We start from the raw sequence: 15,208 nt of genomic DNA, 5'->3' as shown, positions 1-15,208 counted from the left end.
GAGGGCAACCAAAATGGTCAAAGGCCTGGGAACGATGCCTTATGAGGAACGGCTTAGGGAGCTGGGTATGTTTAGCCTGGAGAAGAGAAGGTTAAGGGGTGATATGATAGCCATGTTCAAATATATAAAATGATGTCATATAGAGGAGGGAGAAAGGTTGTGTTCTACTGCTCCAGAGAAGCGGACACGGAGCAATGGATTCAAACTACAAGAAAGAAGATTCCACCTAAACATTAGGAAGAACTTCCTGACAGTAAGAGCTGTTCAGCAGTGGAATCTGCTGCCAAGGAGTGTGGTGGAATCTCCTTCTTTGGAGGTCTTTAGGCAGAGGCTTGGCAGCTATATGTGAGGAATGCTTTGATGGTGTTTCCTGCTTGGCAGGGGGTTGGACTGGATGGCCCTTGTAGTCTCTTCCAACTCTATGATTCTATGATTGCCGATCTGTTTAAGTGAATCTTACTAGTTGTTTTAAAACTTGCAAGCAGTATGGAAATTGCCCATAGCATAGGATGGAAAGGGAATGTATTGCTCATCACAAAGGGCCATAGCTCAGCAGTTGGACACAGGCTTTGCATGCAGAACGTCTCTCGTTCTGCAACAGACAGGGAATGCCTCTGTCTGAAATCCTGGAGAGATAATTCTGAGTTGAATAACCCAGTGGTCTGACTCGGGGCGAATCCAGACTGGTGCAGGGTTTTTGGCTTTTGGTTTTTGTGGGTTTATTCTGCACCATGTCATTTATGCAATAAAAGTGCATTAGTAGTGGGTGTATACTGGATTGTTCACACATCATTCTGCTTTTTGAGTTGTTCTGCGATACTTTCCCAGTGTGACTGCAATATCAACTTCTGGAATGGCACTCTTGTGCTGCAGCACAAGAAAAGTGAGGCAAACAACAACCCAGGAACATTTGAGGCATGAAAATTTACAGGATTTAAGCAGCAAGTTACAGCGCATGCGCCAATTGGAACCAAAGCAGTATGTCCCCCTGAAACTTTTGCAGACTCAAAACAGTTTTGAAAGTGGAATCATTCGTAGCTGTCCTGATACAACCATGAGCAAAAATGCAAAGGACACCTGAAGAAGCCCTTAGTATAAGGCATCTTCCTATGTTCCAGTTCTCAGTAGTGCCCGTGAAAGTACAACAATAACAGGTCAGTTATAATACAGCAAGCCTGCAACTTATGTGGGGCTTATGTTCTGGGAATTACACTAGAAGCCAAAATTGCAAATATTCAAAACACAATGGGTTCAATAGCGGGTGGTATTGCCAAAGCCATTTTTCCTGGAAACACCTCTGTTCCACCCCCTTAGTACTTTATTTTTGGCCACACACATAAAGCTGAATGCGCACAAGTTAAATTCATGTAAGTTTGGGGCTTACTGTACTTCAGCCAAGTTGGTTGAAGCTACCTCCTAAGGAGTGCTCTGGAAAAAAACCCCACAAACCTGTACAATCTCTTTAAGTGTATAAACACACACAATCAAGGAGAACAAAAGCATTTCCGTATTTTTAAAAACGCATCTTCAATAGAAGTCCTGAAACTTGATGTTTTATTGCTGCAAACTATTGTTGCTTCAGAAAGAATTGTTCATGTAACATTTGATCTGGTATGTGTCTGCAGAGCCGCAGCACTTCCTCCCTCCATCCTCTTGAAGCTAGTCTATATCAGGGGTCTCCATCCAACATCCCACCATTGGATGCACATTTTCGCACCTGAATCAAACCACAAAATGCCGGGGGGGGGGGCTGTCTAGGGAACAAGGAGTGAGAGAAGATCAGGAATAAGGGCAGAATAAAGATCTTTATCAGAAACGGGAGATCAGCAGCAACCACTATTTGACAAGAGGCTGCTGCAGACGTGGCATGAGGAGGAAGGCTGCTGAGGAGATGGTAGATTCATCCTCCAAGGAGCATGGTGCAACTGCCACCACCACTGCCGCTGCCGCTGCCACCACCACCGCAGCATCAGTGGGAAATGCATTCCTTGGAGGCCAGATCTGCTGCCCCAGGGGATCCTGCCACCTGAAGCAGACACTTTACCTTGCCATATGGGTGTGCCGGCTCTGCACAGAGGCCTTCTTTCATGCCTGCTGTGCCCCCCCCCCTCCCTGCTGAAATTAGGCTTTTTAGAAGTGTTCTACCATAGGCAGAAGGTTGTGATACGTGCTTGACTGTGTATGTGTGTGGTGCACAAAACAGTTTCTCCAGTTTGCACATGTGTCCATGGGCCCCCAAAGGTTGGCATCTCCTGATCAATACGGTAAGTGGACTGATTTTTCTCCCTGTTCTACATAAGACCCTTTCCGTGCCCCCAGAGCTCAGTACATAGTGGCAGTTCCCCTATCACCTAACAGGGAACAATGACTATGTACCTCATGGTGGAAAAATCCACAAGACTGGGAGCTTACACAGCTTGAAGAGCAGAGTGAGCAGGTATGCTATACCACCATGGGATTCATGGAACAGAAGAAGAATGTAAATATCACTACGCAATGTTCTATCCCATGCATGTCCAAAGTCTGTTTTGGGGGCCTAATCTGGACCCCTGGCCGGTTTTATCCAGCTCCCGTGGCAGTTTATTCATCAGGGTCAAATCCCCCCAAAAGCTCAAGGAGTTGTTTAGTTATTTAGTCATGTCCGACTCTTCGTGACCCCATGCACCATAGCACGCCAGGCACTCCTGTCTTCCACTGCCTCCCTCGTCCTCTGTAGTCCCCTTCACAAAGTTAAATCCTAAAAAAAGCTCAACAACTTCAATCCTTAAAAAAGGTCAACAACTTTGGTTAGCCCTCCTGCATGTTCATTCCATCAAATCTGGCCCTCTTTGAAAAAAGTTTGGGCACCCCTGTTCTATCCTGAGCTGTTCTGCTCATTCTATATGACTGGATCCTTGTGGGCCTGTTCTGTTCATGTCAAAGAATTTGACTTTCAATCTCGATTGGTATAGTATGGTTCTAGTGATGCTGGAATGCTTCTGATAAGGCCTTGGATGGAAACAGTGAAGATCACATGACTGTTTAGGGCCTCATATTTTTCCATTCTAATCAAAGTTCTGCATGTTAACACCCCCTGCATGCTAACACCCCCTTATGAAAACATACACTATAACTATCATATCTCATACAAGTAAAAGATAAAACAAGTGCTTGCTGGAGATGTAGTTTGCAAGGACTTTGTGTCTGTGTGTTTTAAAGAGAATTGAATATATGGTGATAAGAACCAATGTCAACCTCTACTTCCAAAATATGAGCTTGGCATAAAATATCGTTTGCTTTTCTGATTAAATAAGAGTGATTGAGATAAAAGTTCTGCAATGCCTTTGGTAAATTGTTTGACCCATTGTTAAGATTCTGATATGTGACGTGGCTGAATGTTGGCGGTGAAAGCAGCGCCGTTCAGGGTATATAAGAAAGGGACCCTGCTATGCCAACACTTACCTAGTGTCTTCAGACCGAGGTGCAGCAGTGAAAGAATACACTTTAGAAACTGCTCAGAAGAAAGAAGCACCATGAAGTGGCTGATCCTTGCCCTGGTGTGCCTTCACCTCAGTGAGGGTGCTGTTGTCAAGTGAGTATGCAACAATGGCATGTTGCAGCCTCTCTAGATGATTTTTGGCTTCAGTTGTGCTTGGTAGCTAGAAAATAAGAGTGGGGTGTGCATGGTAGCCAGAAAAAAAGAGCAGCAGTGAAGTATGAATGTTTATCACAATGTGCCCGTAAAGTAATAATGTGCCACTCATTGGTTACTCCTATCTGGGAGTAAGCAATAAGCATTCGGGGCGAGGCTTAATCCCAGATAAACATCCCTAGAACTGCTGCCTAGGACCTTAAAAAACCTATGGACCAAGTTACGGTAGTCATAATGACTAGCCTGAGATCCATTGTTTTCTACTGGATTTCACTAGCAAGCCTACCGGTATGTCTACTTAACTATGCACTGAATTCAGTCGTTCTGAGTATACGAATGATTGTGACATTAGCTCATAAAATTTAGATAATGGAGTAGCCAACATGGTGCCCTCCAGATGTTGTTGGACTTCAACTCCCATCAGCCCCAGCCAGCACGACCAATGGCCATAGATGATGGGAGTTGTAGTCCAACAAAATCTGGAAAGCACAATGTTGGCTATTCCTGATTTAGATTATAGCACCGATGCTCTTTTATTGAGTTCTTAAGTGAGAAATGTATAGCTGTAAAGTGCAACAAAGAGCACTTTTGTCACTGAAACTTTATTTTTATAAAAGCCTTTAAAACCACAATATTCTATCCGAAGGCAGAGATTCTCAGTAAGCAATTGAGACCCAGTTTTTTGAAACCGAAAACCTTTATGTTTTGAAATTTTCAAGACATAGGAATCAAATTGACATGACATTTCCTGCAAAGATGCATAGCATTTCCCAATAACATCTGAGAGAACAAAATGCACATTTTAAAAAAGAAAACACTCCTGTACACACTTACCTGAAAGTAAGTGCTGCTGAACTCAGTGGGCCTAACTTCTCAGGAGATATGCACAGGAAGGATTATACTGTTACTGTTCTTTCTTTCATTCAATTGCATTTCATTGCATTGTTAGAATTGCATGTATGATGAATGTATGTTCCCTATGCAGCCCCTTTTCAGTCTCTATTCAATTCACTCCCTACATCAATTGCTTTAATGTATGAGATGAATGATTCATTTAGCTCAGCATTTTTTCTCAAAAGTAGCCAGGCAGATGTCCTTGGTAAGCTCATGGGAGGTGTGATGGTGACAGCCATCATTTATCTGTCCTTCTCAGCAAATCAGAGTAATGCTGTAAACCAGGCATCCCTAAACTTTGGCCCTCCAGATGTTTTGGACTACAATTCCCATCTTCCCCAGCCACTGGTCCTGTTAGCTAGGGATCATGAGAGTTGTAGGCCAAAACATCTGGAGGGCTGCAGTTTGGGGATGCCTGCTGTAAACACTGAAAAACAAAAGAAAAGTTTTGTGGGATCTTAAACACTCTTCACTGTTTTTGCTGCAAGAAGCTAACACAACTTCCTCTCTGGAAATGGTGACTATGGAGATTCCAATCTCAGTGATGCTAGTTAATAGCCATAGTTAATATTACTCATAGTATATACGGTATATGGGTAAAAAACTTATTTCCCTTAGAGCTAGGAAGGCCTGATGTATGTGTCTCCACAAGCAATTATTTGGTCCTGCAGGATCACTCCAATTCTGGTAGTGGTAGGAGACATATTTTTTATTATTTAAGTATATAGGTATTGGGGTGGGCAGAGAGAGCCAACCAGAGCCTTGATTGGCATGCTAATTGATCCTTCCTTGATTGTCAGGTGTAACATTAGCTGATGAACAGCTAGTGGGCAATAACATACACACACTGCTCAGCTGATCAGCTGAAGAGGGAGCTGTGTGCCTCTGTGTGTATGTATGTGAGACTGTGAGATGGGCACACCCACTTTTGGCAGCACCCACCGCTGGCACGCAGTCCTAGAAGGATGGCCAAGGATGAATGTGGCCTTTGAGCCCAAAACGTTTTGCCATCCCTGCAGTAGATATCATTACCTAAACAGACAAAGCACAGGAAGGCAAGAGAATCGCTGAGAAGGACAAAGACAGGATCCAAAATAGTTTAGCTAATACCTTTTTATTGGATCAGCAGCTGTAGGTATTGGTTAAATAACAAGTAAGATGAAAGATGGACAGAGCAGTTTTGGGCAGGGAGGGAATGAGAAATGTGCAACATCACAGAAGAGAAGTCCAGTGGAAGAACCTGTACAAGTGTCCCGCTTGGCTTTCCATTCCTTGTTAACAACACAGTGCAAGAATTAAGGTTAGGATGGTGTCAGGTTAGCTTGAACCCTGCTGGAATTAGATGGAAGCCCGTGTGCTTGCCTTAGGTATTATATGGTTCACACCAGAGAATTCTATCAATGGTCTGAGGATATTCCACTGAGCATACTTAATATGCAAAGAGTTTACAGCTGTCTTTTTGACTCTGCATCTAATTCTTCATCCCATATAGAGTTCCCTTGAAAAAGTTCAAGTCCATGCGGGAGGTGATGAAGGAGAAGGGTGTCCTTCAAAAGTTCCTGAAGGACAATCATTATGACCCCGCCAGCAAGTACTTCAACAACTATGCCTCTGGTTATGAACCCCTTGCTAACTACATGGATGTGAGTATTTGGTTGGCTAAGAGAAGCTACCAAAATCATGGAAAGAGCAAAATTAGGAAAGAGAAAAGGCTAGGATTTCAACATGTGCTGGAAGGAATAAGAAGTCCAGATTTAGCTGAATTTCAGTGCTTGAGTCCTAATATGTGACTATTAAAAATCATGGGAATGTTAAGTTTTGAGAATAGAATTGTGGTTCTCCTTGTGCATCACTCTAAATTAAAATATATGGGAGAGTATGAAAAATCAAAAGAAGAAAAATATATATGAGGGTAGTTCCAGTAATGGGTAGTTTTTGCTTCCTTTTGGGGCCATTGTGCAAAATGTTCTATTGAATGTGCTGGGAATTTATGCAGATATCAATGTGGGGAGGCCTTGGTTAATGGCAACGTGCTCCTTTCTCTAGATGTCCTATTATGGAGAGATCAGCATTGGAACTCCACCCCAGAACTTCTTGGTTCTCTTTGACACTGGGTCATCCAATCTCTGGGTGCCATCTGTCTACTGCCAGAGTCAGGCTTGCAGTGAGTATCCCCACGCAAAGCAAAGATGAAGAATGAATTTTTGGGTTTATATTTTGGTGCTGGAATTTCTCTCTCTCACAGCTGTGGATTCAGGTTCAATGGTGGATGAGAAGAGAGAGTGACACATGTGGTATTAAAACCTGGTTTTGTTGTGAGCCTAAAAGTGACACAAGTCTGTTTTTCTTCAATTTCTACCACTTAGCAAACCACCCATTGTTCAACCCCAGCCAGTCTTCTACTTATTCCACCAACGACCAGACCTTCTCTTTGCAGTATGGAACTGGGAGCCTCACTGGGCTCTTTGGCTATGATACCGTAACGGTAAGCAGTGGTGCCCCCTAAATTGGTTTCAGTAGTAGTAGTAGTAGTAGTAGTAGTAGTAGTAGTAGTAGTAATTGTATGCCACCCATCTGACTGTGTTGCTCCAGCTGCTCTGGGTAGCTCCCAACAGAATATTAAAAACTGCTTCTTGCAACAGAAGCAGATAGATAATAATTCGGTGGTCAGGAAGGAATCCATTCTAACATTCCTAATGCAATGCATTAAGATCACACAGGTAACAAAGTATAGTGCCCTTGAGCACAGCCAAAGCTGCAGATGCAGTGGAGGGTGGAGAGGAACCCTCTTGTACAAATATACTTGGAGATCTTTTACAGCCAACCACGACAATGGGTTCTTCAATAGCACTCTATGAACTCAATGAAAGAGCATCATTATCAAGAAAGCCCACCCACTGTGGCATCTGACCTATGCAAGGCAAGCCAGTTCAGGAATATGTGCATCCATTTCAATACTATAATGAAGTTGCTACTGTGCACCAGGCAAGAGGATTTGTGCATAGTCACAGTGACCAGAGAGCAGTCATTCTCAAACCTGTTGTCACTTGTCCTTACCAGGTCCCCTTTTCTCCCAGTTGCATGGCACACAACAGCTTTGTGTGATGCCATTCTGCTATAAATCTTGATGGCAGTTGTCCACTTTATAGTGGTGCCCCTTTCTCTGTCACACTAGTATGAGAACTGACATTTCTACTTTGAAACTAGTGCAGTGACTGCTATCATACTCCATGCATAATACCCATTAGCTCAAGGGATTGATTAGATTAGTCTACTATATTTTTGAAGGTAGTAAACGAAGAGAGCTAACTGCATTTCTAGGTATTGTTATGGAGACCCAATGAACAGAAAATCAAGAGGAATGCTTGAAAGTTCAACCATCTCCTCATCTTGATAATGAGCCCAGAGAGGTTTCATTTTTCCATATATTTTGAGTGACTCAAGTCCATTTAGATCACTTGTTTCTCAGGATAAAAAGTGGTTAGTGAATTGTCCTGTAATATCCCCCATTGCATACTGAGCTATCTGATGCTGTGCTTTTCTGGCAGGTTTATTTTTCTCCCATTTGCAACGTGCTTATTCTGCTTTGTTGTGATGATGACTCTTTCCTACAATTCCCTTCTAGATCCAAGGCATTTCCATCAGCAGCCAGGAATTTGGCCTGAGTGAGACTGAGCCTGGCACAAACTTTGTCTATGCCCAGTTTGATGGCATCCTGGGCTTGGCTTACCCTGCCATTTCTTCTGGTGGTGCCACCACAGTCATGCAGGGAATGCTCCAGCAGAACCTTCTTGACGCTCCCGTGTTCGGCTTCTACCTGAGCGGGTACGGATGCAAAAAATTATTTTTCTTTTGCTCTTGCCTTGCCTCAATCTATCTCTCTTATAAGTTTCCCAAGGCACCTTTTAGTAGGGAAGGATGGCTTGGTCTTTTTCAAGTCCATATCACTTTCCCGCTTTGTTCATTCATAAGTACAAATTTTAAAAATCTGCATGAAGATTCATATTTAAATATTTTTGAATATATTTTTCACAGCATGCTTTTCTGCATATATTTTCTCACAAAATGTGCACTTTTTTATTCTACAATGTGCACTTTAAAAAGCATTCTGATTTGCTTTTTGTGTCAAAAACATTTCTTTGCAAACTTCAGAGAAAGGTGAAATATGAAGGATAACTACATTCCGATACACATGCTAGTCTGGAAGGGGCAGATCTCGTCAGGTCATATTGGAATTCACAACGCAAATTCCCAAGCCATCCTTATCTTTCAGGAAAAGTCAATATAAACCAGAAGCTACTCATCTATTTTGTTGCCATTGCTTTAACCTTGAAGTGTACCTTCCCCCATCAGTGATGGGCAAACTAGACAAAGGAAGAGAAACTCATGGGGATTTATTGACTCACTTCTATCATAAGTTCATTCATTCCTGTTCAACACTATCCAATGACAATCTCCCCTCAGTGGCCATGGCTGGTTCTCTTTTGACTACAGCTTTAAGATTGCAAGGACCTTGATTGCAAGGTTATAAGGCCACATATCTATAATAGCATTCAATTCAAAGTAACTTAAACATAAAACAAAGGAGATATTTGCTGCTCTGTGTAAAGCACCTTCCATTTTAGAGTCTCTCCAGGTTGGATCCAGGCTTGCAGTGTAGTCCTAGCCATGCCTACTCAGAAGTTCTATTTAATTCTGTGGGGCTTGCTCCCTTATAAGTGGGGTTACGATTGCAGCTTTAATCATGCTTAGAGTAGACCCACTTTAGTCTTGTCCCATAAATGGCAACAGGTCTACTCTTAAGTATGACTGATTCCAGGTCCAGCTTTCCATCTCTTTCAGTGAATGTATGTAAATAATGAAGTGTTTTGCCTTCTTGTTTCATTTGTCCTTCTAGGCAAGAGGGCAACCAGGGTGGTGAACTTGCTTTGGGAGGAGTTGATTCCAGCCTCTACTCTGGTCAGATTGTCTGGACTCCAGTCACCCAAGAAGCTTACTGGCAAATTGCAATCGAAAGGTGAGGCTATTCTCATAGATAATGTCTACTGGGAGCCTGATCAGGCTTCAGTGGAGGCTTGTGGTTGAAAACCTGAACAGTCCTTTGATTTGAGTTTTTGGACTCTTTAAATCTATTTCCCTTGGACCAGCTGAGTAATTTCCCCTTTCATCTTATTTTGCATACCGTGAAACATCATCCAAAGATGTTTTGGATAAGCATCCTTTGCTTATGCTGTAAGTCTTACAGCCCATCTGAAATTATAGTTCAACAAACTGCAAACATATCTTATTCAATTCATTTCTGGCTCTGGCTCTCTGCATCTTCCAGAACACAGAAAGAAGAGCTGTGATTATTATAGCTCAATTACAAAAACCTAAACAAGACTAGTTACAGGTAGGTAGCCGTGTTGGTCTGAGTCGAAGCAAAATAAAAAAATTCCTTCAGTAGCACCTTAAAGACCAACTAAGTTTATATTTTGGTATGAGCTTTCGTGTGCATGCACACTTCTTCAGGTATCTTTAAGGTGCTACTGAAGGAATTTTTTTATTTTGCTAAACAAGACTGCAACCCTGCTTTTGGTTATTATGAAAAGCTCAAAACCATGGCAGCTTTGATGATGCCATGAAAACATCAAAAGCAAGCAAGGAAGCATGGCATCCTATGGTCTTGCGGCTCCTTGATGCATCATCTTAATAGGAATATAACTGCTGACAACTTTTTAAACTCTTCCCCTCTAGCTTCTATATTGGCAACCAGATCAGCGACTGGTGCAGCCAGGGATGCCAGGCAATTGTGGATACTGGAACGTCCCTCCTCACTGCTCCACAGCAGGTCTTTGGAGAGCTGATGCAATACATCGGAGCCGAGCAGGACAGCAATGGCGAGGTAGGGGGGAACGCAGCTGTGGATTGGGGGCACGACCACTTAGCACCAGTAATCTGAAGATGCTCAATATCAGCACCCATGAAACTTAGCATGTTCTTGTTTGAACCCACACAGTGGATACAGGTCAAAGGATCATGCAAGGAGTGTAGACTCGGGGAAATTTATTTCTCTTATTCGGCTGGTGGGATGAGAGTGGGGACAGCGGTGGAGGAAGCCACTCAGGGCGAGGATGAGGCAAGCTGCCCATGGGGTGGGCCGCACCACAGGGCCTTCAGAGTCTGCCTGCCTCCTCCTACTCAGCTGCCCTACAGCTGGGGGGGGAGAGGCAGTGCATGGACTGTTTGGGCAGCGTGGAGCCTGCGCGTGCCCAAGCCACCACATCTTTCCCAGGAGAGACGCATGGCTCAAACGCGCTACAGGCCCCGCGGTGAGTGCTGCCCAGAATTTTGTCACTCCCCTCAGTGGTGACGGCCGGGGCGGACCGCACCCACTGCACCCCGCTTCCTCAGCCCATGACTGGGGAGTGTTAGCAGCTGTCAGAAAACTCCTCCATCATCTTCCTGCCACAGACTCCCACCTTGACTTTGAACAAACCATTGAAGATCTGCATTTCAGTTTTAACCACCAGGGAAAGGGCCCCTAAGGATCCTCGTTGCTTTAGTTACTGCTGGTAATGTTTGAAGTGCAATAGTGATTGAAATATGCTGCCGTTTAGCTCTTACCACATTTCTCCTCCCACAGTATGTAGTCAGCTGCAGCAACATCCAGAGCATGCCCACCATTACTTTTGTCATCGGTGGAAGCAGTTTCCCTCTGAGCCCTTCAGCCTATGTCCTTCAGGTATGTGAGACCACTAAAAAGCTATTCCCTGTTACTTACTTACTTATTTGTTTGCTTATTTAATAATCCACACCTTCACAAACAAATATCAAGGTGGTATACAACATGTAAGAATAAACTCATCGAAAAGCATTAATGGAAACATAACTGAAGACATCAGTTAATACTGGCACCAGGCACTGGAAAAGGTTTTATCCCTATGCTGATGGGTGTTTCAGTACTTAGGGCTGGTTGTCTCATCCAAGGACTTGCTTCTGGCTAAACTTCCTATGTGGTTTTTCATCTGCCTAGGGGAATATGTGATGTAAAGCAGTCTTTAAAAATAACCACTAGGAAACGTAGTTAGTGTCTATATCAATGTAGTAGGATGCAGGTGTAAAGTGCTTGTCTTCTTCTTTGGAGATCACTCATAGCTGAGTAAGATTGTCTTCCATAGACACGGTTTTAACAATGAGTCCGTAAGTGACCGTGGAGGCCAATTTTGGATCCACACGTCCTTCCACAGTGGGGACATTGGTTTCCGGGCGGGAGTTGATCACGGTGTGGAATTTGCCAAGCGTGCCTTCCTCTTAGCACGTTTCTCCCTTGCGTCCTGAGTTCGAGTTACTGGGATGCTGTTTGTACCCTTCTGCCTGCAGAGCAGTACTCTTACACCTCTGTTTGGGGTCAGTGTGCAACAGTACTTTACACAGCTGCTAATGCAAGTTTGCACGCTAACAGATACCTTTTTAACAAAAGCCAAACATTGACCAAGAAAACGGCAAAAATCTTGAAATTCAACATTCAGGTGCAAAGTTTGTGTGCTGAAATGTAGTGTTCCCTCATTTATTTGCAGTTTCTTATTTATGCCATGAAGTTAATGACAACTCCCACACCAAATAGATTTAACTGTGATTTTTCTTTCACAGAACAACAGCGGCTATTGCAGCATTGGCATCATGCCCACTTACCTGCCATCCCAGAATGGGCAGCCTCTGTGGATCCTTGGTGACGTCTTCCTTAGGTCCTACTATTCCGTGTACGATCTGGGCAACAACCAGGTTGGATTTGCGCCAGTAGCATAAACACTCCCAGAAGTCTTTATTGCTGCTCCAGGCCTCTTCCTGCTTCATTCCGCCTGCTTATTCGTTCTGATACATGCTGTAATCCACTGGCCTTCCTTTCTAAGGACTTGGAGGTGTTTCCTCTGCAAAAATTTGAAACCTCTGCTGTGAAAATTCACAACATGGCTGCTGGGCTTCTCTCCAAAGTAATTGCAAGCAAATAAAAATATAACCATACAAATAACAATTTGAGTTGTATGAGTTCTTGCCTGACTTGCTTGGGAGGAAATGTTGTTGTTGTTGTTGTTGTTGTTGTTGTTGTTGTTGTTGTTGTTGAATATTTGAATGTGTGTGTGTGTGTGTGTGTGTGTGTGTGTGTGTGAGAGAGAGAGAGAGAGAGAGAGAGAGAGAGAGAGAGAGATTCACAGACACATCATAAACATAACTAAGATACTTTTAAAAGGAGTAAAATAGTTGAAAATAGGTTTTAAAAACTGTACTGTATTAAACATAATACAAAATGAACACCAAAGGCAGAAACCTTTTCATCCACCTGGAAAAGTCTGAAAAAGCAAAAGTGTCTTTAATTATTTCTGGAAAGTATAGCTAGTGGGTACCTATCATATCTCAATGGGAATGTTGTTCCAGAGAACAGGGGCAACCACACTGAAAGCCCTGCTCTGCGTTGCTGGAGAGCATCAGCATCAGATTTAGGGCAGTGTGGGAAGTTCCCCCATATAGGGTGCAAAATGGAGAAGATCCAAAATTGAGAAGGTCCGTTTTTTTTGGGGGGGGGAATTATTGCCTCACACAGGGCACCATGTCACAAATGATTACCAAGGTCTGCCCCAAGAGCAGGTTTCTGAAACTATGTGACATCTCTGCTTTGAGAGGTTGGGGTTTTTTTGGGAGGGGGGGGGTGTTAAATCAAATTTTATGAAATACAGTAAATAAATAATTTCACCATCACATTACCCCAAAATTATCCCTCCACTAGGGTCTCCCAGGACAGAGAGACCAGCACAACTGGTAGTGTAACAACAAACAGGGGAGCACTTTTTTAAAAGTCCATTGTTAAAGTCAGAATGGAACTTCCTTTAAAGGTACTTCCTTTAAAGTCAGTGGGAATAAAAGCTTACCCATGTATGATTTTTTCCCCAATGAGCAGATCTGTAACCTGCAGGTAACCTCCTGAGCTAAGCAGAAGCACATCACACAAACCCTCCAAGTGTCCCTATTTTCCAGGGACAGTCCTGGATTTACAGAAGCCGTCCTGGTTTCTAATTTGATCTTGGAAGGTCCTGCTTTTCCTTAGGACGTCCCTATTTTCATCAGAGAAATGTTGGAGTGAAGTTATGTGAACCCCCACCCGAGCCACGGATTAGGGATCAGCAAGGGTCAGCAAGGTTTATCTTGCCTGGGCTGGATCTGTCCCGTGGAGATCTCTCCGTGGGCTGGATCATGCCCCCCCCACAACTTTCGGCGTCTGAGCGTATCCCCGCGCTACACTGGGCTGGTTTAACGCAGCACGCAAGCGGGCACCTCAGTTCGGGGGTGGCTCGTGGGCGGGTAAAAATGGGTTCTGTGGGACACTTCCGGCCCATGGGCCTTAGGTTGCTGACCCCTGCTTTAGATGGAAGACATCTCAAGGCAGCCCTGTATAGGGAAGCTTTTTAATGTTTATTGGTTTGTTACGTTTTTATATATGTTGGAAGCTGCCTAGAGTGGGTGGGGCAACCCAGTCAGATGAGTGGGGTACACATAATAACATTATTGCTATTATGGAATAGGACGTCCCTATTTTCATCGAATAAATGTTGGAAGGTATGCATCACAGGGAGAAATTATGAGCTCTGCTGGCAAATGTAGGGTTCCCCATATTATACTGTTTTGCTGATGCCCCAATCTCTGAGCGGTGAAACATGTCAGGGGTGCCAACACACACCTTGGATTTGATTTCCTTGAAATAAAAGTCATTGGAGATTTTGGAGATTTCTGTGATATAACATTTTCACATATGTACAGGCTGAGCCTAAAAGGAAGGTTCACAGCATTACCACTCCAACAGATCCTGCTTCACACCACATTTATAGGTGTCCACCAGGGAACAAGTCAAGACTTTCTGACTCTCTCAGCCCCATTTCCAAGACTTCCTAGCTATCCCTACATCCTTTCTGGAATGCTTCCAGGTTGCAACAGAAGCTCAGCTGGAAAGCTTATGCTGATTTGGGAAAGTACCACCAGCGCCAAGAGGATACCAACATGGTTAAATGGACAGAGTCAATGAAGCTGTTAGAGACAGAAAGGCTTCCTTGAGAAACATGATAGTCTTGTGAGGGGAGCAAAACGGAAGACAAACCTTGGCAAAAGAAATAGGCAGCCTATAAGAGATTGGGGGCGGCTGGGGGGGGGGGGAGAGAAAGGAGCACATTGGTAAAAAACATAAAGACCAACAACATGCATTCTTTAAACACATTAGGAACAAGAAATACAACTAAGGAAGTGTCAGACCTTTGGATGAGAAGGGAAACAAAAGTGTGCTAAAGGAGGAAAATGACATTGCAGAAAGGCCAAATGAACTATTTTCATGTGTCTCCACAGGGAAGATGTAGGAAGATGCCTGAACCTAGGAAGGGACTCTGAGGAACTGAGGTAAAAAGTGGTGACAATAGATGAAATCCTAGGCCTAATAGATAAATTAAACCTGCCAAGTCTGGATCAAGGCAATGTGCAACCCCCAGAAGACTTCATAAGGACTTCATAAGTTCATAACCCCCAGAGGACTTCATAAGGACTTCATAAGTTGTTGTGTTTTTTTGTGTTTTTTGTTTACAAAGAGTGTTTCTACATGGATTTGTAAGGATTTTCTATTTAAAATCCACCTGGAAATGGAATGGAATAGAATTAGCCCAGCTC

At 43.5% G+C, this 15,208-nt stretch overlaps 1 protein-coding gene across 1 annotated transcript; it reads left to right on the top strand.

The window, feature by feature from the left end:
- The first annotated feature begins 3,512 nt into the window (after positions 1 to 3,512).
- Positions 3,513 to 12,448, top strand: LOC118088671 (gastricsin-like). Its single transcript, XM_035122593.3, has 9 exons — positions 3,513 to 3,571; positions 6,018 to 6,168; positions 6,572 to 6,689; positions 6,892 to 7,010; positions 8,151 to 8,350; positions 9,423 to 9,542; positions 10,262 to 10,409; positions 11,151 to 11,249; positions 12,158 to 12,448. Exons 1-9 carry the CDS (start codon positions 3,513 to 3,515, stop codon positions 12,311 to 12,313), a joined length of 1,170 nt encoding a protein of 389 aa, XP_034978484.1. The 3' UTR covers positions 12,314 to 12,448.
- Positions 12,449 to 15,208: the final 2,760 nt, after the last annotated feature.

This window comes from Zootoca vivipara, chromosome 7 (assembly GCF_965207765.1).
Source record: "Zootoca vivipara chromosome 7, rZooViv2.hap1.1, whole genome shotgun sequence".
NCBI lineage: Eukaryota > Metazoa > Chordata > Lepidosauria > Squamata > Lacertidae > Zootoca > Zootoca vivipara.
The sequence above is the reverse complement of the archived record's forward strand: the minus strand, read 5'-3'. Positions and strand labels throughout refer to the sequence as shown.